General features: G+C 38.5%; 5 protein-coding genes across 5 annotated transcripts; 2 read left to right on the forward strand and 3 right to left on the reverse strand.

Annotated features, from left to right (window-relative positions):
* Positions 1-289: 289 nt before the first annotated feature.
* LOC132788871 (rho GTPase-activating protein conundrum) lies at positions 290-5,402 on the forward strand. Its single transcript, XM_060796524.1, has 9 exons — positions 290-487; positions 1,472-1,841; positions 2,593-2,660; positions 2,863-3,033; positions 3,304-3,392; positions 3,454-3,729; positions 3,789-4,374; positions 4,438-4,956; positions 5,022-5,402. The coding sequence occupies exons 2-9, from the start codon at positions 1,688-1,690 to the stop codon at positions 5,205-5,207; spliced, it is 2,049 nt and encodes a 682-aa protein (XP_060652507.1). The 5' UTR covers positions 290-487; positions 1,472-1,687; the 3' UTR covers positions 5,208-5,402.
* Positions 5,403-6,095: 693 nt separating this feature from the next.
* LOC132788870 (uncharacterized) lies at positions 6,096-9,957 on the reverse strand. The gene is made up of 3 exons (XM_060796523.1): positions 9,770-9,957; positions 7,736-8,901; positions 6,096-7,676 (listed from the first exon to the last, which is right to left on the reverse strand). The coding sequence occupies exons 1-3, from the start codon at positions 9,792-9,794 to the stop codon at positions 6,291-6,293; spliced, it is 2,577 nt and encodes an 858-aa protein (XP_060652506.1). The 5' UTR covers positions 9,795-9,957; the 3' UTR covers positions 6,096-6,290.
* A 160-nt stretch (positions 9,958-10,117) lies between these two features.
* LOC132792636 (MOXD1 homolog 1) lies at positions 10,118-13,070 on the reverse strand. The gene is made up of 8 exons (XM_060802072.1): positions 12,460-13,070; positions 12,240-12,395; positions 11,896-12,173; positions 11,534-11,829; positions 11,310-11,473; positions 10,726-11,245; positions 10,497-10,663; positions 10,118-10,437 (listed from the first exon to the last, which is right to left on the reverse strand). The coding sequence occupies exons 1-8, from the start codon at positions 12,799-12,801 to the stop codon at positions 10,234-10,236; spliced, it is 2,127 nt and encodes a 708-aa protein (XP_060658055.1). The 5' UTR covers positions 12,802-13,070; the 3' UTR covers positions 10,118-10,233.
* A 503-nt stretch (positions 13,071-13,573) lies between these two features.
* LOC132793404 (fibrinogen alpha-2 chain) lies at positions 13,574-23,282 on the reverse strand. Its single transcript, XM_060803320.1, is given in 10 exon segments — positions 13,574-14,167; positions 14,233-14,419; positions 14,481-14,668; positions 14,729-14,776; positions 14,778-14,861; positions 17,474-17,840; positions 17,919-18,817; positions 18,819-18,960; positions 21,934-22,559; positions 23,168-23,282. Coding segments are annotated over 9 exon segments (2,496 nt in total). The 5' UTR covers positions 22,314-22,559; positions 23,168-23,282; the 3' UTR covers positions 13,574-13,966.
* Positions 15,083-17,118, forward strand: LOC132793405 (protein O-glucosyltransferase 2-like). Its single transcript, XM_060803321.1, has 3 exons — positions 15,083-15,303; positions 15,366-16,281; positions 16,376-17,118. The coding sequence occupies exons 1-3, from the start codon at positions 15,128-15,130 to the stop codon at positions 16,784-16,786; spliced, it is 1,503 nt and encodes a 500-aa protein (XP_060659304.1). The 5' UTR covers positions 15,083-15,127; the 3' UTR covers positions 16,787-17,118.
* Positions 23,283-24,060: the final 778 nt, after the last annotated feature.

Here is a 24,060-nt window from a genome sequence, read left to right on the forward strand (position 1 = left end):
CATTCACACCCATTCTTTTAATTGCATTCACCTCATTTAATTTGTTATCTATTAAAATTAAAATTAAATGTATATTTCAAAAAGTGAACAGATATTTATCGAAAAACAAAGCGAGGTATCATCGCAGCTTAATGGACAATGCAGACTTTGACAATTTTGTCGGGCTGACATCGTGTTTATATTCATGCAAACCTGTTGCTCACGCTTCAATTTAAACCTGATCTTTTCAACATTCATACATATATGTATGCATATATGAAGATTTACACATACAACGAACACTTACTATCAAGCACAGTCATTTATGGGCCCAATACAGACACAAGTATTTATTCGTCTACACACACACATTGGCAATGAAGTTGAAGTTATTCGTTCTTAGTATCAGTTCATTTTCAATTCTCGGTTCGAAATGATGTTTGCGTGCGGATTGTGATTATATACATATATTCATTGTATATATATATTTACATACCTATAGATTTGTGTACGTATTAAACTTAAACAAAACACATACGAACAATTCGAATATGTGACGACAAATACATATGTGAAAATACAAATCGCATTTATTAATTCATATACAAGTTTGCATTGTTTCATAAACATACTGAAATACATACAACGAAACAAGTCTCTGCATACACACATGCACACATATGTATTTAAATTTGAATGTATTTATTAATGCAAGTGCCATACACATATGTATGCATGTATGTGGAGTTATGAGTGTGTGAGCATACAAATATGTATGTAACTACATACATATATAGGAAGTGAAAGAAGAGTGAACGCAATTATAGGAAGGGACAGATTTCCCTTTTTGTTAAAAGAAAAATACACAACATGCATGTATACAAATAAATTTATAATTTAATATGTACGTAAATACGCTGCAGTTAAGTACAACAATAATTGTGAATTATGTATGTGTATGTGCGTAAAGCAATCACAAAAGTAAATACATACATACATAGCCATGCAACAGCCCAACCTACAAGCTAACATACATACATACATGTGCACGTACATCTAGTCGTACTAATATGTCTTCACTCTCTCCACTGTGTATGTATGTACGTATGTAGACATACTAAAGTGGCTACGTATTAGTAATAGTACTTGATGAATATACATACATATATGTAAATGTACGCAACGCGTTGGCTTACATCTGTAAATATGTACATACATACGTCGTAATACTGTATATATATTTATATATATATGTGTGAGTGCAAATTTTCCTACTTGCGAATGCATGTGTGCGAACAAATTAAACCCATTTAATTGGCTATAATAAAAAGGTGTGCAAAACGACATACATACATACTGTTTGTACATTCCTACATCCATATATGTACATAAGTATGTATAAAGAGACTGAAGGCGTACTTCAGATTAAGTCACCTTCATGCGTCTGAAAAATATATTATTTGCTTGTAATTTATATTGTTTATTCTTGCAGCGACACAAAAGCAAAACACCAACAGTAATAACAGCAGAAACGACAACAACAATATCGAAAGGGAATAGATAAAGATAAACAGATAAATGTGCGAGGTGCCTTGAAAGGCGGCGATTAATGCTTTTCCTGTAGCTTGTGATCAATTAAAACAGTATGCCATATTCGACATTTATCACAGAAATTTAACAACACAAATAAGAAACAAACTTAGCAAAAATGAACAGCAATAACAATAATACCAGCAACAGCAATAATAACAACAATAACGCTTCACTTGATAACACATGTGACCAGGATTACACAGAGTTTCTTAACGAGTATTTACTGCAGACGAACTCGACATGCAACGAGCCCGAGATCCATTACGAGGGTAAGTAGATGACAGGAGTACCTGCTTGATGTTACCCGGTAGCAAGAGAATAAAAGGGTATATCATAAGAAAAACACATACATAGGCTAGAGATCAGAATTATGAACATTTTTATACTTATGGAATCGATGGTTTGACAACTTAAATATGTCTTCTTAAGTTCATGTTAGATGTATCCACAGACAATCTTAAAGTATTATTATTTGACCTAACATGTAATTTATTTTATGAATATTCACATCGATTTTTATCAACAATTAAGCAGGTTTACTTTTTAATTGTCTTATTTACTCTACTCACAACTAAATGGAAAACCAAAAATATAAAATATATAGTCCAAAATAGTTAGTACTCTATTTAAATTAAGTTAGATTCTTCATTTTGAATTACAAGTTCGCTAAAAAATAAATAAATAATATATAAATGTCGTGTTTAGAATAGTTTTGCGTTGCATTTTAAAATGTTCAGTCTTAGTGTTGGAAAATAAATAAATAATATATAAATGTCGTATTTGAAGTCTAACTTGTTTTCCTACCCTAAAAATAAAAGATATATGGTATCTCAAAGTCGAGCACAGTTATCTTGCCTGTTTACATTGCGATATGGGCGGGAGATATTACAAAAGGGACAAAGAAAGAGCAAAGTAATCTAAGAACTGACGCAGTGACTTATCTATAACTCGAGATCTCGAGTCACCCTTAGAGGATTAGGATTATACTAATGTATTTTACATCGTTATGTGATTCCACAGATGGCGAAATGGAGGCCGAGTGGCTGATTTCAGCTGGATATCCGGAATTGACAAAACCTTTTGAACAGGTAACAACAGCCGTAGATTCTTTTCTACGCTAGATTCATATTATTATTGCTATTATTAAGTCCACCTACGTTGCGGAATTCGCAACGTGTTTAAAATACAAATTGTGCATAAACATTGACGCAAACCACACACTATACACAGTAATTTGTTTATAACTGCGTACTTATTTATTGTTTATCTTGGCATGGCTTGGCTTGGCAGGGTATCGAGCTTCGCTCAACAGATCTGGAGCCAGTTTTAGCGACTTTATCGCGCCCACATGCCGAGGCGATTAAACAGCGAGTTCGAGCACTCAATCACACAGTACGAGGACGCACAAAGAATCGCTCCAAACGAAAACCAGACATACGCGATGTGTTCCGCGATTTTGATGTGAGTAAATACTACATATATAATATAACCATTCATAATTCGTAAAATTCAATGATGTTATTCACACCAAACTATTGTAAAGTCAAAATGTCAAATTTGAATTAAATCTTGAAAGAGATATTACTGAATTTATTTTAACGTAATAATAATAGATATATTTATAATGAAGATTTATGCAATTATGTGATATGTTATTTAGTTGTTTTGAATTCCGCGAACTGTAACTGATATAATACCATCGTATAATCGTGTGCTTCCCTTTCTTCGCAGGAATCGAGCACTGGTACAAGATCTCGTAGTGCGACGCCCGACTCTTTGGACTCTGTGCATGGCGACGATGTGTGGGGCAATGCTTCAATGTAAGTTGCGTCAAATACTTTATGTACGATAGATAAAATGCAATCTTTTGAATTATTGCAGCCCCAGTTTTGTGAGCATTTTCGATCACAACGCTGCCAACGATAATGTGAGTGGCTTTCCCTCGCTCAACAACAAACACATGAAGCAGAAGATACGTCGCACTCCAAGTGCTCCACTGAAAGCCTCGACTTCGACGGATCTATTTCGCGGCAGCCAAGTGCGCTGCGACATTCCCATGTATTCGTCTGAGGGCATCGAGTTGCTTGGCTTTTCACGCATTGGCACCATACACATACCACGCAATCGATCCGGCTCAGATCCGTCATGTTCTGTGGGGTAAGAATCATTACATAAATAAACTATATACCCAAATTCTAACATTCCCTTTTGTTTAGACGCGTGCGTGGTCAAATTATGCAGGATTCGCAGAGTGAGAACAACACGTCTTCAGGTGACTCGAGCGACGAGTATCATCCAAATGCTGCGCACATTTCAACGACGTCGCCCGAGAAGATACTCAACAAAATGCACTTGGAGTCGCCGAAGCAGGAATTACGCGACTCGCAGTCATCACGCGATGGTATTAGCTTTGAAAGCATGTGCCGCGATAATTCTAGTCAGGATGATGGCATTGATGCAGTCGATAGCTGCGGCGTGGTCATACAGGAATCATACTCCGATATTGACACCATTAACGAGATTGATCTAAAGCGTTTGCAGCCAGTATTTTGGCTGGAATTGGCCACCGTCTTCGATCGCAATCAGGTGTCGTTGGACAAGCGAAAACCATTCAAGAGGCGGCGGAAAGAGGAGGGCAGTCTGTTTGGCGTATCATTGAATGCACTCATACGTAGAGATCAACAACTATCCGGCATGGACTCGACATTAGTGCCGCGTTTCTTAGAGGGGCTGCTCGAGGAGTTGATGAAGCGCGGCACCAGAGAAGAGGGTATTTTGCGTGTAGCTGGACAGAAACACAAGGCAAGTTAAGACACGTACATAATTGTCTGCTCAATTAATAATGCGAAATTTATTCAATTGCAGACTGAATTAATTTACAACGAATTAGAATCAAGTTTTTACCAGAAGCCCGAAAAATTCGCACAGCTGCTGAGCGCCGCCAGTGTCCATGAGCTGAGTGCGTTGCTGAAGCGTTGGTTACGCGAACTGCCCCAGCCATTGCTATCGAGTGAGCTCATCCAACTCTTCTATCAATGTCACACGCTACCCTCCATGGATCAGATGCGAGCACTGTCCAATTTATGTCAAATGCTGCCACACGAAAATCGTAACACACTGCGTTCGATATTGCGTTTCCTCAACGCTATCATCGATCTGCAAGATATTAACAAAATGAATTTGCACAATGTGTCCACAATCTTTGCACCATCATTCTTTCCACCACGTTACATTCATCCAACGGACAAAAACAGCATTGCCGAGCAAGTGAAGATGGCAGCATTATGTTGTCGCTTGACCAATGTGCTTATAACACGGGGCGAAGGTCTGTTCCAGGTTCCCGATCACCTAATTGCCGAATCGCGCAACCAAAAGGCTCGACAGGTAATTATATATGTATTTCGCATAGTTTCTCCTTACTAACATTGCAACTATTGATTCGTTTTCAGGGTAAACGTGGACATCGCCGTGTCCAGAAAGTCTCGTCTTTGTTGCATCCAACGTCAACATCGGTGCCCAGCTCATCGGGTGTTCAACATTCTAGCAGCCGAGTCAGCGGTGATCACGACAATGGATCGAGCATTAGCCGCCGCCCCTCCTTCAATCCGAGTCATGTCCATCGGTTTGTGGTCTGAGCTCAAAACGGTGCAATTAATGTCCTATTCTCGTTTCACTTTCATTTCTTCGTTTCTTTCTGTTTCACTTTTTTCTATAATTTATTTTGTTTTGAATTTACTAATCTTACTATTTCTTACCGCATTCTTTATTTAGTCTTGATACGATAAAAAAAAAAAACAAAATCTTTAAAAAGCTTTAGTTACTCATGAAAATGTCAAGTACTCAAAAAAGAAACTAAGTGAAATTGCGTACTAAAACTACACAAATCAAATAAAGTTTTGTCCCAGAAATTCATTAATTTCGAAATGGTCATGAAAATTTATCATTTAATTATGTACAAAAAATTATTATGTATGTATATGTTGTTATGCGAATTGTATTATTTTTTTCTAAAACTGTTAAAGGGTTTGGGAAGCAATAAAAAACACTTTTGACTTGATGCTATTAATATCAAGAAATATACACATATACACGCTATGTACAATTCTTTGTCCTGGCTGACTAATTGACTCGGAGACTGTGATGCTCAAAATTTAAATTTGGGGTCAAAGTACGATCAACAACGGGGGCGATGCTGTGATATACATATATACTTGGTATTCGTCAATTATGGTTTGCAAAATACATTTGTCGCTTTTGCACAATCTGTGATTCAGTCTGCAGTCTGCACAACCAGTTTCAGAACTTCAGCAACAGTTACTGCGTTCAACGGCAAAGCATTGTTCGAGATCTGACCTACATCAACCTCCGATGGTGGTGAGTCATCGAGGTTTCCTGGGAACTAGGGCGCGCCACGCCGAAATCGTGGCCAGCTCATGGCCGAGATAAAGCTGGCTAATGGGGAATTCCTCACAGCAGGTATCGCTAATAAGTCAAAGAGATTCTGAACAATATTTACACAAAGAAACAAAGCATGATGGTTATTTATTAATCAAAGACTTTTGTATATTCATATTTTAAAATTATAGCCTCTTTCCACTCTACTTTGCACGTTCCCCACTATCAATTGTCTACTATGTCAGTTTCCCCTTCCAAGTGGAAAAAGGCTATTAAAGAATAGATCTATGTATAGAGCTGCATGCATGCTGTCAAAATGTTGATTATCCATGTAAACGCGAGTCAAATGTGTCTGAATTGAGCGTTCTGCTGCTATTGTACTCGACGAATCGTGTCTTCTCTTGGGACGCAGCTGCAGCTGCTTGATTCTTGGGCCCAACCATAAAGTAAGTGCGCACACGCGGCTTCTCGGGCTGTACAATTTTGTCCTGCAACTTGATGCTACCCTGTGTCTTATTAGAGCCGATGTTGTTGTTAAGCGCAATATGTTTGGGCTTCATTTGCCACTTGGTCACATTGGGCCGCAGCTTAGCCGGTATCATGTCCGACTTGATCTCCAGTTCCTTTGTATTGAAGACCTCGCAATCCACTTGCATCATCATCATGTCACCATTGTGCGATGGCTCTGCTGTTGGCAATAACAATGATATTTTTGGCCGTGCACTCTTGTCGCGAGTGGAAGGCGACACTAGAATATGCTGCGTGTTGAAGGACAGTACATAGAAAGTATCATCCTGACGCTTGATGCCTTTGAAGAGATTTATTGAGTCGCTTGTCTTGTTGTCACTCCTTTGTGTATTCAATGTGTCCATTTTCCGTTGCTTGTTTTCAATATCCGTTAAACGCTCGTTGTAGCCCACAAATGTTTTACGTTTGCCAAGCTGTGTCCTTTGTTGTTCCAGGTCCGGCAAGTCCAAGTAATCCGTTGCGAATTTATAACCATGTGCATTGTCCTGTTCGACGTCATATGATTCGTGCTTGCTCAGATTCAGATATCCACTAACATTGATTAATTTCTGTAAATTGAGCGATAGTCGCGAATATTCCGTTTGGTTGCCGGCAGCCGAATTCATTGAGCAGTTTGAGTGAGATGGAGATGGATACGTAAGTGGTGGGGGTGCACCACTTTTATTATGCCTGCCTGTATCTGTTGAATTCCAATCATCGCTCTTCGCTGTGGCATTTTGAGCTCGACTTGCTGGTCGTAGAAAATGCAATGGTGGCATCACCAGCTCCTCAGCTGCTTGGCGACTGCTGCGATTCAGCTTCTCATTGTATTCCTCTTCAGAATCGACCCAAAGCAAACGACGGCCAATGGGAATCGGCTCATTGACATTGGGAGTCGCATCAGCAACGGTGGCCACGCTCTCCGGGTCCAGATTCTGTTTGCTCAGATACGAGTGAAAGTTGCCCGCATTCAGGGTCACCATAAATGCCATGGCAAACAGTACGGCCACGTTTTTCTTAACTGTTGCCGCATTCATGTGCTGTCTGAAACTCGTTGCAGTTGGTCGCGGTGCAATCTTCACGTGTTGCTCACCACGCGACGCTGTGTTTAACGAGTGCAGCACAAATTCACAAGCGCTACCCTTGCGGCATTTGCAGGTCTTGGCAAAGGCAACGAGTTGGTTGCGCAGAGTCACATTCTCCTGCAAGAGAAAATACACAATTAATTAAAGTAGAAAGATAGTATCTTGTAAGTACTTACGCCCTTGAGAGTGGAATTTTGCTTCTCCAAGTGATTTATACGCGCTTCTAGCGATACAACATATTCCTTTTTCTTCTTCCGCGACAATGAGGCGGATTCTCGATTTTTAATCATGCGCTGTTGCTTTTTGTACATCTTCTCGTCTATGATGCTGCCCACTCTGGCTGATGTAGAGATCTTGAGCGGGTTATTCGGACTATTTGAGCTCGCTGTTCTCACAGAGTTCTGTTGACATTGCACTTTATCATTTCCCGTTTTGACCACGATTTTTGGTATCTGCGGCTTCACACTGCCATTGATTTTGGCACCTTTTGTGCCATGCAGATTCATCTTTTGCATGAGAGCCTTGTAGTCATTGGGTGATAGAAAGATGGTCTTTGTTTTACCCAAACTCTCTCCGGGCGAATCTGTTGCCTGTAATTTATCGGGAGCCTTTTGAATCTTCGTCTCCACTTTGGGAGGCGGGACAGCAGCAACCGTCGCCGTGGGCACAATCAACTTAGGTATGGGCACTTTTATCGGCTGTTGTTGATTGGTCGCCGACTGGGCCACTATGTTCTGAGGCAGCGTCTGTGTGCTGTCTGAAATACTGTCATTACTTTTAGCTCGAAAGCCTTGTACAAATTGTACCAATGTTTGAGGAGGAGCGCTCTGTTGACAGGACTCGATGTCAATTTGGTCATATTGTTGTTTATGTTGTTGCCAAGCATCGGAAGCATCGCTTTGAACGCCACTTGTCGAACTGCCGCTGGAACTGCCCCAACTTTCAGTGGGCGATGGTGTATCGCGATTCTGGCTATGGGCCAGAAGATTGCCAAAAGTTAGATTCTCGATTTCGGCATTATCGCTGCAAATATTCAATAAATCGTTTGGATTTTCGGCCACCGATGTTGAGAAACTACTATCATCTGTAGTCAGATTTGGAGTTTCAAATGCCGAAAAACTATTAAAGTTGAGTTCCAAGTCATTGGCACCAACTGTCGCCGATTGGAATAGATCAGAGAATAAATTTTCGCCTTGCAGCGAGTTTTCTGGGTTGTCAGGTATAATTGAATTGAGATCCAAGCCAGGATCCAGATGCGACACCGTTGAGCTTATAATGTCATCAAAATCATTATGGTTAAGCCCATAGTCGCTTGGCGAAGACATAAACGATGATAGCTCATCTGGAAATAAATTAGTTAAATGAAAATATGTTACTTAGGAGTGAACTCAACTGTGAGATGCTACCCGTTATCTATTTAAAGAAAATACAAAACAAACTTAAACGTAGCTTAAAAGTCGATTAAAATAAAAGCATATTTGCATACCATATAATAAAAAGGACTGCATTTTCTCTAATACAATTTTATTATAAGTATATTTTTAGCCATCAGTGCAGTTCCAAAATTATTTCGTGACGCCACGGCTAATTATTTTTAGTCTGAGAATAAGAAAAATTTTCTGAAGAAATTTCCTAACAATTAGGAAATATATTTGCAGCAATATTCATGTAAGGGTTATTTCTCACATCTGCACATTCATAAGCCTTTAAATTAGCAAGAGCATTGACCCATATTGATTGCATGGCAAAAACTGCGCCGGGAAATTTTACCGGAAAAAATGCTGTTTGATTTACATTAACCACGGTGCAGAAACTGTTGACGTTGTGATGTCGTAGGGTATATACAGGTGCCTTGACTAAGATAACAATATTATTAATCTACATTGCGTTCTTTTATATATTCTGATAACGCACACCAGCAAAAATCGTACACACACATGCACACGCACAGTCACACGTACACATTACTCACGACATAAACAAGCGGTCAGACAACACTCAAGTAGTATATTTCCTCTCTTATGTATAATGCACATTTGCAAATTTATATATATATATTTCCATATTAAACATGTGCCAAAGACTGCACTTTCACTTTCAAATTTTGAAATTCTTAAAACAAAAAAACGCACACGCATACTACAATATGTAAATGCATATCATCTCGATGCTTTGATTGTATTTGTAGTATGTGCAATAATTAAACTTACCGTAGAAACATTCATCCACATCCATTGCACCGTTGATTTATTAGAATCCTAATATCAAACCATTTAGTTTACCCATTCCCTATTTATAATTGTTCTCATTTATTATTGCGGCCTTAACAAAACAATTAAATGCGCTTTTAAGATTTTCACAAGTGTCGACGAAAGCAAAAAAGGGATTGTTGTTGGCCCAAAGTCAAAAACAGCGTGACCGTAAATTCAATTTTGAAATATACTGCTGTACGCCAAAAAATATACCACTCATATTTTACTTGCCTGGCTACACTTCTATTAGCATTGAGCATTTCTCAAACAAAGGCGCATTTTTTTAAATATATATTTCTCTTAGTGATTTATTTATTTAAACATTAAATTATTACAAAAATATTATTGTAAAAAAACTACATCTTTGGAGTAAAAATTAAAATTAAACTTTGCTGCTGCAGACTTGTCTTAGATTTAAATCCTCAATAATTCAACGATACCCAGGATATTTGAAATTGTTTCTTGAGACAAGTTACAAGTAGTAAACATAATGTTAATGTCAAGGGAGCTTCAATTGTTGAACCTGCTGAAGATAATTGCATGGTATCGATGAAAAGATTGTAGGTACATCTGCTGGGCGGTTTCACAAATTTCGTAAAATTTGGATAGCGTATGATTTCTGAGGGCTGCAATCAATTAATACATTAATATTAAGACATACACTAGCAACTAAAGATGCACTTACAATTGACATTGACTCATTGGAGACACGACAGAAAGTCATGTGTTTACCAGTTATCATGGCCTGTTCGACACGCTTAGTGAATAATGGTTCTGACCAAGGCAGCTGGTTTATGTGCGATAGAAAAGTGCGATCGTGGAACTCAACGGGATCCGAAATGAGTAGTTTATCTGAAATACAAATATTTGTTTAAGAACAGTCTTACAATGCTTAATAAGATTGAATGACGCACTTAATAAAGACTCTTCCATTGCGAGTTCTTCAGCAGTTAAATTGGCATTTCTATCTTTAGTTTTGCCATAAATGGTATTCGGTATGTAGTCCAACAGATTGCCATTGTATAGAAAAAGATTTTCCACATCTGTCATGTTCAACGAATAGAACTGATATACGCCAAACATCTCGAAGAATTCCCGAACAGGTGTCATGCTATAACAACCAGCCAATTCAATCTTTGGGTAGTATGTGATAAACGACAGGCACATTTCCTGTTTCGTGGAATAACCACCAAAGGTGGCGCGCTTGCGATGCACAGTTTCATAGGCGCAGTCTGTGATAATATAATCACCAGGCAGAACAACTGTTTCATTGGCCAGCTGATGATATTGCTGATATTTATAGTCATAGTTGTCATCCTCAATGATGCGATCCAATTCCTTGCCATCTCGTACATGGCGGAGGCTCATTTTGCGACCAGCGCGATGCGAATGAAGCGTGCTCGAAATGATCTTAATGCCGTCCTTAGGAAACATCTAAATAAAAGTGTGCATGGTAGTTAACGATTATTTAAATCATAGTTAAACATTAAAATCGTACCACATTTGAGCAGGATGGTCCACAGATGCCAACATTGCGATACAACTTTTGTCCAGGCGGAATGATTTGAGTGTCGGAAATGGAAACGCCACTGATGATGATGCCTCCATCATTAGCACGCAGTTTAGGAGAGTAATGAACGCGGAAGCCGGAATGATCCACAGCTGTAAAACAAATTATATTAAAGATATCTTCCAATAGTTTCTTTTACTTTACAAGCTTACTATGCAAGGCATTTGGATTGTCGTAGTGTATTTCGAGCATATAATACTTGACTCCCGATGGTCCGCCCATTGGTATGCCAACATGTTCAGGCAGAAATTGTCCAGATGCACCAATTGACCACACAGCAACTGGTGTGGAGCATGAATCCCAATCGCGGGGCGTCAACGAGTTGCTATTGCAAACGGTGCCACTGCTCTTAACCCACACATCCCATGAGGCCGAGTCTGAGCCGGGATACGATTTCGTCGAGCATTCAAAGAGCGTCATATGATGCACGAGACTTTCATGGGTTTTGCTAAATAAATACAAACAAAAAAAGAATTTAACGACTTAAATCTTGAGATACAGATAAAATACATACGATGTGCGAGTTATCAAAGGCTCGTAGCCTACGATATGGTGTTTAGTTGTCAAGCGGGGCAAGCTCATGATCTTGCACCAGTAAAGCGTATCCATGCTGGACTCAATCGTCACATTATTCACAGTAATGTCCCATTGATGTGTCTCATGTCGCTGCTTGCGAAACACGGGATTAAGCAGATGAAGCGAGCGAGCACCACGATTATGACCATGTCCCTCTAAATTCCCATGAATGGGATCAGTGCTTCCAAAGGACCACAGCACTTTAATAGTATCATTCTGAAACATTAAAAGCAGCTAGGTGAATTGAACGCACACACATTCAATACAACAAATACCACTTACGCTCAATGGCATATCGTAGGGATCACAGGTCTCAATTAAGCGTTTGAAGTGCACATAAGTATGGGTGGCATTCTGATACCCGTCGATGACGTGATAGTTTTGTGTATCGTCTTGCAGAGGCGCCGCGTGCGGATGATGTGTAGAACCATGACCATCCTATTGAATATCAAACAACACAGTTACTATCATTTGATTAGCATTTACCATCAACATTACGCACCAAAGCATTCGCTTTGCCCGAGTGATCGTCAACCCACAGGAGCACCATGTCTGCACTGGACATGCGTCCGTCGCGGCGCGAGAATCCCAGGCCAATAAAACCACGCGTATTTACGGTGACTTTAAAATGAATATCTTTGTCCTGAAGCCACCATTGCAACCAGTATAAGCCATTGCTATCCATCATTTCTAATCTCGTCCACTTTTCGTGACGCACTCCATTTGTTGTTGCAGCCTCGATGTTTTCGTCACTGGTATCACGATCGGGGGCACATTTGGCATCATGTTGCAAACAAACAACAATTATGCACAGTTTCACAAATATTTGCAGCAACATTTGCATGTATTTGATTTTATTTATAATTTGTAATCACTTTTTAATTATTCTTGATTTTCAAAATACAACAACCCCGCGCTTTTCGTGCTGTTGCACGTCGTTTCCGTGTTAATATGGCTTTACTGCTTCGCTTATGCATACAATGCTTGCAAGGGAAGGTCATTTCACAAGCCGGCAGATGTTCACAAGGAACCAACACACCACCGTTTCTACACAGGTATACACAATATTTTCAAAAACATAGATACACACATACACATACCTTCATATGGCTGTACATACATATTTACGTACCTACAGATGCCATTGATCGAAAGGATCATGTTGTATCGATAAGTCATTATTGCGAAATAATTGTCGATACTCAAGCGTGACTCTAGTTATCGGCAATTAGTTATTTGATCATAATATAAATATATCAATATATTTAAGCTGTATTAAAATGTATATTTCAAATCCTTAATTTATTTAAAAATTTGTTGAAAAATAACGTAAAGATCAGATTGTCAATGATTTTCTTTGTTTCAAACTTGTTCAAGTCTTACCAATAGTTATTTGCTTAATACATGTATTTAAGCATCATAATTTACATTTGTTTCGCTGCAAACATTTCGCCGCAAATAACAAATTTAAATATTGTTTCGACTCTCACCCCAGCCCTGCCAACTCACCGTAAAATGCTCCTATGCCTTATCGGTTCGATCATTGTGATTTCCATTTATCGATTTAAGAAAAACCCCACAAACAAAGCCCGCTAATTACAATTTTTGATTTTATTGTACAGGTATAGTATATTACTTACGATTGTGAATAAATCATTTTAATGATGTCAGGATGATTTGATTTGTATACATTAAATACAAACAGAACAACAGTGAATTTATTTACAGTTTACATGGGATGATTGCGGCGTTTTAAGATTAATACTTATAACGTTATTACACAATTTTAAGAGATTTAACTAGCTTGCTTGTATGTCGATTCAATACAACATTAAAAAATAAGTTATTATTTTTAAATGATAAACAATTAAAATAACAGAATGCTTGTCAATAAAATTTGCTATTATGCATCATTCGCTATTATATGGGCGGATATTTAATAATAACCTACCAGAAATTCTTCTCTCAAGTAATTAAACGTTTAAATGTTTAAAATGATGCAAGAAATTCTATGTTGCAGTCACTGGGCCTAAGGTCATACTTTGTGGCTGGGGCATCCGAGGACGAATCATCATCGTTGCCTTCTTTAATGTGTAATCCCAGCCCCGCCAGCGGAACCAAACGATTCCCTGGCGCGCAGTCAAGTCCTGAGGATCATGCAGATAGAGTCCATTAAGTCCACGCCCACATGATTTCCACCACCAGCCGCCCTAAAATATAAACGATTACTTTTGTAAATTTCATGCTGATCTGGGAATAATAAAAACGTAACTACCTTTAACATGCTTGCACAGTTGAGTGAGCTTCGATCGTTGTCTTTATTGTAAGTTGAAAATGGACTGTTATTTGAGCCATACCATGGATCATTTAGCGAATCTCCAGCATTTCCTTCATATCCATCGATTTCAAGCTTGTAGTAATCTGCCTCAGAGTGTATCTTAAAATGAGAGTACTGAGCGTATCTGCAAATAAAAAAAATACAATTTTGAAATGGTTTTAAAATTATTTTTTAAAATTACTTACCGCTTGTTACCCTCAAAGTCTTCTAATTCGACTCGCAGTGCATATTCTTCGTTATTTGTCAGCATATAAATGTTTTCGTTGCCCAACCAAAATTCCTTTGCCGGCTCGCCAAATCCATTTTTGTAGTCCGCCCAATCACGGTTGAAATTTTCGCGTGGTTCCCCAAAGTCATCACGTCGTTGAATGACCTATGAGTTTAAATTTCTCTAAGAAATGTACATTAAAATCAAAATTAATAAAGCACTTACCGTCCAACCGCCATCCGAAATGTTCTGTTCACAATACACCTTTAAAAAACCAGTAAGTTGTTCCACGGATTTGCAGGTAAAACACTCCCGACTGTTTCATTCCAGCATTTAAAATGTCCACACAAGAGAAACCCTAAATGAAAAAATTACGAAAATATAAGTATGGTAAAAGAAAAGTCCCTTAAATTACAACATTTACCATTTGGATACATGCATTTAAATTTAAAAATATAGTTTGTTTGTTCAGGAGTATAAGCAAGAATGCTTCATTTGAGCAGCATAAGGGTTAAAAGATGGCGCCCAAGAACATTGATGACAGTATTTTTTCAACTCAGGTAATTGATATTTGTAAAGCTGGTCTCACTTACAAACATTTTAGTGTAAATAAAACGAATCTCAATGTTGTTGCAAATATTGTATATTACATTTATATTTAACTTGCGATTAACACTCTGCAAGGAACAAGTTGTCGATGTGAAGAAAAGTTTAGTTTGGGGGCCTGGACTTAAGCCCGATCACATTGTGCTGCCGGCTCGATACTTCTTCATCCATGCAGTCGACGAGAGCGGAAAAAAGTAAACAATCATCGAATGCATAATTAATGCAAAACATTGTTATGACCGCCTTTTCTTTGTAGGTTTTCATCCCCTACGAATGCAAAGTTCAAAGTGCAAATAAAAGGCAATTCGCCGCATGGAAAATGCCGCTCCAACATCAATATTATTGATCGAGGCGATGGTTCAAATATTGTCCGCTATACGATTGGTGATTGGTGTGAAAATGTGGAGATTGATGTGCAATACAATAATTCGCATGTGGCACAATCCCCCTATTTTATACGCAACAAGGTCTACTCGGAGCGTTGCTACTGTCCACAGGAACTCAATCTGTGGCTGCTCAACAATGATTGTTCCGATTTCTCGGCGGACAAACAGATCGCCTGGGACTTGCATTCATTCAAGCGCGTCAATTTCAGTGCCATACGCGATAATCTATTGAAGCGTTACAATGCCCCCGAGAGTATCTCGTTGTGCCATTACGTGGTCAAGAACCAGGAAGTTTGGCGCAAGTGCTATGGCAAATACACGGGCTTCAAGATGTTCATGGATGCTACATTGTCGGCCTTGGCACGCGTTGTCTACTTGCCAGACATGGAGTTCTACTTGAATCTCGGCGATTGGCCGCTGTCGAAGAAAGGCGGGCAGCAGCGCACCTCGGGTCCGTATCCGATCTTCTCTTGGTGTGGCAGTGATGACACCTACGACATAACATTGCCGACATATGACATTACCGAGTCCACCATTGAGAATATGGGACGGGTTATGCTGGACATGTTGTCGGTGCAGAAGAGTGAATATCCCTGGGAGACCAAAGAGGAGAAGGCATTCTTTCGAGGCCGGGACTCACGACGAGAGCGCTTGCAATTGATTGATCTCGCTAGAAAGTATCCAGACCTGATCAATGCGTCAATAACCAATTTCTTTTTCTTTCGCAATGAGGAGGATAAATACGGTCCAAAGGTGCCGCACATTTCGTTCATGGATTTTTTCAGAGTACGTAACACACGAATAACGAGTTAATTGCGATTGTAACAATTAACAATACAATACAAAACAACAATTATGTAATAATTTGTATTATTTGCAGTACAAATATCAGCTAAATATCGATGGAGCTGTTGCAGCGTATCGTCTACCCTATTTACTGGCTGGCGGTTCCCTGGTCTTTAAACAAGATTCGCATTATTACGAACATTTCTACAGCAAGCTGGTTGCCTACAAGCATTTTGTACCCATCAAGCGTGATTTGAGCGATGTAATCGAAAAAATAACATGGGCCAAAGAAAACGAGTCGCGCGTTAAGGAAATCGTGTCGACAGCACGCGCATTCGTTGAGGAGAATCTCATGCCACAACATATCTATTGTTACCACATGGTATTGTTTAAAGAGTGGAGCACGCGTCTTATAGCACCAGTCGATGTCTTTCCCGACATGGAGAAACTTAACTTTAGCCACACTTGCACCTGCAAGGAGAAGCAACTTAGAGACGAACTCTAAAGCTCTTTGGAATCATCTTAACATGTAGATTTTTACATCTATATTTATCGAAGTATTTATGTCCACTGATTACATTGATTGTAGCTTTAGTGTCCCTTCATCACTCATTCCAGAATCTATCATAGTTTGTACACATCCACCATATTGATATACTTTTACAAGATATTAGAGAAATGTAAGTGAAGAAACATTTGACGCGTTTCGGTTTCGTATTTTATGTACTTTTCTACAAATAAATGGAACTTAATAGGATATCTATATAGCATATAGAGCACATTGCGGTACAAATATTTCTAAAGTAAATAAAGACAATGTTCACTTTAAGATCACATCACAATTTTGGTAAAACAATTTCGAAAACGTGGCAAAGAAGCGAGGATTCATAATATCAGACTGTATGTAGGTATTGGGTGGGTGTTTGTATTTGTTGCTAACTAAACTCTTCACCGGTAATATAGTATCATTATTAATGTCTGGAATATACTGCATATATATTGCTATTTATCGTATATTCGTTTGGCGAAACAGGTTTTAACCTAGAGCATAATAAGGCGATAAATACTTGGGCTTCTTTCTCTTCGACTTAAATTATTTATTAATTAAGAAGATTAGAAATATACTTTTTATATACAACTTTCAAGCATTGTTAGTAGTATAATACAAATCTGAAATTTTAGTTTGTCTTACCTTCACATCCTTTAGAGTAAAAATGTCACTGGTAAACGTGTTGTTGACTACGGCCGGTTTATTTTTGACACTCGGAAAGATAATGCCACCCTTTCGGAAGGCTGATTTTGTGGGCGTGGCATTCCAGGAGCCAGTCGTTGCCGCCGTCGTCAGTGTTGCGTTTGAGGAGAAACCCAGAATATTATTTATATTGGAACTAAAAGAGTTTGACTGGCTGCTCGCAGACATGGCGGGTGTGGGAGTGCCCAAGGTCGGGTATGCTGTAGTCGAGCTATTGCTCGCAGTTGTAGCAGTAGTGCGTGCTGTCGTTGAGGGCGTCGTGGGTGGCTCATTCAAGTCGGTCAGAGTCTCGTCAAGAACAGAATATCTAGTAAACAAGTGGAATTCAACAGCAAATTATAGAAATAGGTAATAGGAGAACGTTTGGATTAATCAGAAAGCCAACCTGCTGGGGTCGTACTCGACCAGTCGATCGATGGTGGGATCGCCTAAGAGATCTGCATTGCTTGGTCGCTGGGCAAGCACTTGCACATCATCCTCCTGTTTCTTCAAACGCTTCTCCACCATGTCCAAATTGTTGATGATCAAATTGGTCTTGGCTTTCAGATCCTGATGTATTTCGCCAATAGCGCGCTCTTGCCGCTGTGTTTGCGTGAGCAGCGCATCCGATTTGGGCAGCAGATGGTCGACGGATGATTTGGTGCCCACAACAACGTCCCACACTTCATCCATTTTCTCCGATACGGAGACCATGGGACGCATCTGCTTGACCAGCGCATCAATTTTGCTGGATTTAATTGCGGGGAAAGCAGTCGTGGTCACATTGTAGCCGCTGTTTTGCTCATGATGATCCACAACCGCATCGTGGATGTCGTTCATCATGCGCAACATGCGGCCAATGTTTTCGGATTCGATATTTATATGGAATTGCAACTTCTTGTCAATGTTGTCGGTGGAGTCACGCAATTGATTGACTTCCGTTGAGACATGGGACATCACCTCGGCCGTCATTGCCTTTGTAATCTCAACAACATTCATGGTGATTGGCTTCTTCTCGCTTGCCTCGGCATTGAAGTCGTCCACTTGCAAGAAATTGTTGTCGATTTGGGTCTTGAGCACCTCCAGTTTGCTATCAATGTCGCTAACTTTCTGGTCCAACTTCACCAGCCGGCTATCGAGTTGAAATGTGGGTGAGGAGGATGAGGCGGTCGACGCGGTGTTTGGTGTCTTTGGCACGTGAAACCCATCAACCGATTGAGCTCCCATTTCGGGCAATATGTAAACGACATTCGAAAGTTTGGAATCCAAACTGCTTAATTTCGACAGTGCCTCTTCCGTTTTTTTCAACATTGTTGGTAACACGATGCTCCAAGGTCTCAATGTGTCCCATCAAATCTTCAACGGATCGACCCAGATTATCGATCCGCTTCAATTTACCCTCGAGCGTTGTGATAATTATTTCAAATATGCTTAGCAATTGTTGCTCTCTAGAATAGATTAAACGCAATGCAAGGTCGATTGAATAAGTTATGAGGCATGTGGCAGTGTTGTCAATTTGGCTATTTTCACGCCAAATGATTTATCAGACGCGTGTTATTTCGAGTTGCATGTTTCATAAGAAATTCATTTTACTTGATTTAAAAAAAACTGGTTAAGCCAAACCCCTTATTGTTCAATAAAATTTTACTATAAAAATAAAAATGATTGTGCTGTCAAAATTATTCAGAAATGCAATATTTAGCGTCCATTATATAGGTGCTTAAATTATTCAATAACATATTTTGAATAAGACAAACCCAACTAAATTCTTAAAACGAGATCTTCGATAAGAACAATCATCAGCAATTGTTCTCATCTAACTACAAATGAAAGTTTTGTATTGTTTTTTGTTTTGCAGCATTATGCAAAGACTTCTCGACTACATTGTACCCTGTCTTTCTGTCAGTCTAATAAAAAATGATCTTATGATGCTAATTAAGTAATCAATGTAAATTTTATGCATTTATCAATTATTTGCATGTATCCTGGTTTGAACGTCAGTAATTCTTTCCGGCCTGAATGCTTGCGTAACTTGACCACAAAGCAAAAAGAACGAAAAAAAGAAACGAAAAAAAAAAACCAAAGCAGTCTCGCACATGTTCCGTTAGCCAAATAATTGAATGATATAAAAAGAATTTATAGCCAAAACAAGTTCTAACTGTTTAAGAACATATTAACATATTAATATTGAATACTAAAGAGACAATAATTCTTTTGCTATATATGGAGAAATCTTTAGCTACATAACATAACATGAGAACGATTTTAAAAAGATTTGCGATTAATCCCGGAGCTACTATTTTAGTCGCCTTTGTCACTCGTTAAATTAATCTAGTACTGAAGAATTGCGTCAAATCAAATTGTTTTATATGCTACAAAATGACACAACAAATAAATATTGTAGGTACACCAAAAAAAAAGTAGTTTTTATGTGGCAACCGCGCAAATGTTGTTCGGAAATGAATTGGTGCAAGGGCATTTGAAAGAAAGGTATTGTTTAGATTAGCTGCGATTTATAAGCTTTGGCTTTGGAGTTACAAAAATTTAATAATTTGCATCACATTCACTTTGGTCCAAGCAAGCAACTTTGGTCGTAAACAGCAGTTTGGCTTTATTTGCCCATTTCCCACACTCTCGGGGCACAACAGACCGGTTTTCCACCAGTTAGTGGTGCTGTGTGCTAGCCAATCAACAAGCCAAGCCATTGCCAGTGCCTCCACGGTGCATGCACAAATGCTGCATACCCTGTAATCAGCATCATCTATGAGCGACAATTATAAACGTGTGGATAATCCAACACTATAATCAATCGTAAAGCGATTACAACAGGACTATTAAACATTTCGTCAATCGCTTAATTTCAGTTCATCATTCGCCTAGGCATAGCAAACTCTTTTTCATTTTTGTACCAAGATTAGAGCGTAGCGCGTGCGAAAAGTAACTCAGAACCAACAACAATGAATGACCCTGACTTATTAAAGTTTTCTGACCCAGCGTTATTGAAATCTGTAACGTAATTTTGCGTATTTTATTTAACAAATAATAAGCATAATTTATTTAGCAAAAGTTGTCTACAAGGGATTGCAATAACTTGTAGTAGTAGAAGGTCTCCCTCCCAAGTTTGCTCTGTTTTCCACTGGAATCTACTCGAAATTGAACACGAGTATATGGCAAAATATCTGAGGTCTGTTGTCTGCGTTAATCTGTAGAAGCTTACTTTGCAGCTTTTGTTATTTTCTTGTTGTGCTGTATTTGTTTAAACATTATCTATAACAATAACTTGACAGATAAGTTATATGCGAGTTGAGTACGATACGGGTATTGTGATGGTGATTAACAAAACGAGTTGCATGGAATAAAACGCATTGAATTACGAGTACACGAGTTGAGGTACGAGTGCGAGTACGAGTATCTTACAAGTAAATGTATCTGCAGAGATGTAATGAATAGTTGTTGCTTATTTTCTTTTTCATTCATTCATAGCCATAGCCACAGCCATACGAATAGTTTGTGTGTGTGTTTATGGAAACTACAGTTAACCAGTGTGCAAAAACCAGTTTGTTGCCGCAATCTTTTGTTTTGACCATTTGATTTCACACAAAAGCTCACAAACAGTGCACACTCGCTGTGGTGAATTAATTAAACCCCAATACTGCACTGAATAGTACTATAAATTATACATATTTTAATACGTAAGAGTTGAGGAATGTCCTTAAGAGGAGGACTAAAACGGCATGATCCAATTGACATCGCAAGAAGTTGTAAATAATCGTAAGTATTTCATATTAGTATTGATTTACTATGTTCAAAACTTAGTATTGAAATGCAATGTTTTTATACTATCATGTCTATCATAAATATTTAATTAAAGCTGTAAATAATGCCAGTACTATCAAACGTCAGCTCTTTAAGGCTATCATCGAGTTTTTCTTTTTTGGTTAACTATTTTTTTTAAGTTACACAAAAAATCATACTACTAAAATTTAAAAAGATTTTATATTTGAATAGTACCAGATTCCTAGATTTGTTTTCTAGGGAAATTAACAAAGTCTTACTGATTACAGATTTTTTAAAAATATGTTTCATTAAATTAAGCTAGCTTTAAGACTGTTCAGTCATAAAAAGTTGTAAACACTACAACGTTCAACTATTCGAGCGTTCACTGTACCTACGATGCCAGGCCAAGCTTGGGGCCACTCTTAACTACTGTGTCTCCCCCTGTGGGGCAACTAATGCAGCTTCACTATCAATGCTATAAAATTGTGTGAAAATAAAAAGACGTAAAACAAAACAAAAAACGAAAAATAAAAAAGATTTGCAAACGTGTGTGTAAAACGTACATCGATTTACATACTTATGCAGCATAATCGAAAATTTAAAGAAATACATATAAAATAAAACTAAGAGAAAAAAAACCTTACCTTGTTCGCAAGTTTCCATTGCGCGTTGAGTTTAACGTTTTTGCAGCAAGCTTAAAGCTTGCAGCAGCGCCACCCCCTCCGACGCCCCCTCCACCACCACCACCGCCTCCGCCACTATTTATTTGGCTGGCGCTCGTTCGTGGCAACGCCAAGCGTAGATTTGAATTTCCATTGCCTGCAATGGAGCGCAGAGCGCCGCCACCAGCAGCAGCAGCAGCATAGTTGGAGTTGGAGTTGGAATTGGAGTTGCTGGTTGCCGCCGCAACGCCCGAATAATGTGTGCTGGTGGTTGTCGAGTAGACGATATTTGCGATCAGCAGAATGGCCGTTGTGGCAGACAGCCGGCCACTGAACCGCGTCTGGAAGGCTACCATTGCCATTTTACCACGACGACGGCGACGACGACGATGACGACGACGACGGTCCACGTTGTAGCCAGGCCAACTCGGACTCTGGCCGTATTTTGTTTCGTTGAGTTATTAAGTTAAGTTAAGTTATAGATAATTTGCAGTCACGCTGTGTTGTTGTTTATATATGGTACACACACTCATTCACAATCACACTCTCATGCATGTATGTACTCTCCTTTCTTCGGCCCCTTTGTCATAAAACAATGATTCAACTGACTTTCAAATTAGAAATACCAAAAAATAACACAAAACAAATAAACAAAGAGAAAGAAAGATAGATGGATATCTAAGTGTATTGTGTATGTATGCAATTAAATCAAATATTTCATGAATTTGCGAGAAGACACTTTAATACGAAGTATATGTAGTATGTTAATCAACACGGATTGCATTGTTAATTGGTTAATAGGTTTTAATCAAATTATACCATACACAATATGCGTTTCAAATTTTTAAATCGAATGCCTCTTAGACGAGATGCTTTGATGATCACTAGTACAAAAAATACATACAATTGATATAAGAGCACAACAATTATATTTCAATGTTTTGATTACAACATATTTTTTCCAGTTTGACCTTTATGGAGTGTTTAATGTTTTGAAGCACAAGTTGTGAATTGTTTTATGTACACATGTATGTATGTATGGATGTGTATATGTTTAATAATATGTACACAACATGCCTTCACATGCACATTCTCTTATTTAAATTTCTGCACGCTCAGCTCGATTGGTCCATCCGATGTTGGATGTCGAAAAGACTTTTTTATTTTAGTTTTTATTTATTATAGTGGAGTGTCGTTGTTTGGTGGTGGTACACACTTAATTGCACATGAGGAATTATAATGTTTTTCTGTTTCCTTTTTTTTCCCCGCTGGTGATATTAAATAAATCACAACCGAACATAACCGTAGGTGAAACTTTTCTGTATACGAGACGTGCTTAGATCTCGATTTGTCTGAGCTACAATGCAGCTTGTTGAAAGTTCGGCCCTAATTAACGGAACAGCAAATCGTAGCTTTACAACACACCGCAGAAACTCACCACACACGAGAGCAAAAGTGGAACTCGTTTACTGTGCTTAACGAAAGTGAGAGTGGTTTTTGCAGCAGTAATACAAGTATGTATGCACTCGCACTGCTCTGTCGTCGGTATATTTATGTAAGTAGCCAGTAAAAAAAACATTCAGTATGCATTTAAATACATACTATACTTACATGTGTATCATAAAGCAGTATAAGACTAACGAATATATTAAGACTCCCCCCCACAACAGCGGCGTCAACTGCACACGATTGTCATCTTTCTCAAAATATTTATCATCATTGTGATTTGAGCTTTTTGATTTGCAGTCGTTTGAAAACGTGTTTTATACATTTCTTTTCAATTCCTGTTTCTATCGAATTAATGTTTGGATTATTAGGCGGCGCATAGAAAGTGTAAATATTTAAATATTATGCAATAGTTAACGAACTTACATAATTATGTAAGCCGCCCCTAAATACATACAAAAACCTGAATATTCATGACAATCTGTAAAATAAAAATCTTGTTGCGTACTTTTGCAAGTTTGTTTGAAAAAACGGCCCCACAAAGTATGCAAGAAAATTTTTTAAAACGCCCTAAAGCATTTTAATATTTTATTGTACCTCTTTGAAGCATTCTAACTTCATTCTGGTCCCAGTTTCGTAAATAATAATCAAAAATTGAATCAA

This window comes from Drosophila nasuta, chromosome 3 (genome assembly GCF_023558535.2).
Source record: "Drosophila nasuta strain 15112-1781.00 chromosome 3, ASM2355853v1, whole genome shotgun sequence".
Classification (NCBI taxonomy): domain Eukaryota; kingdom Metazoa; phylum Arthropoda; class Insecta; order Diptera; family Drosophilidae; genus Drosophila; species Drosophila nasuta.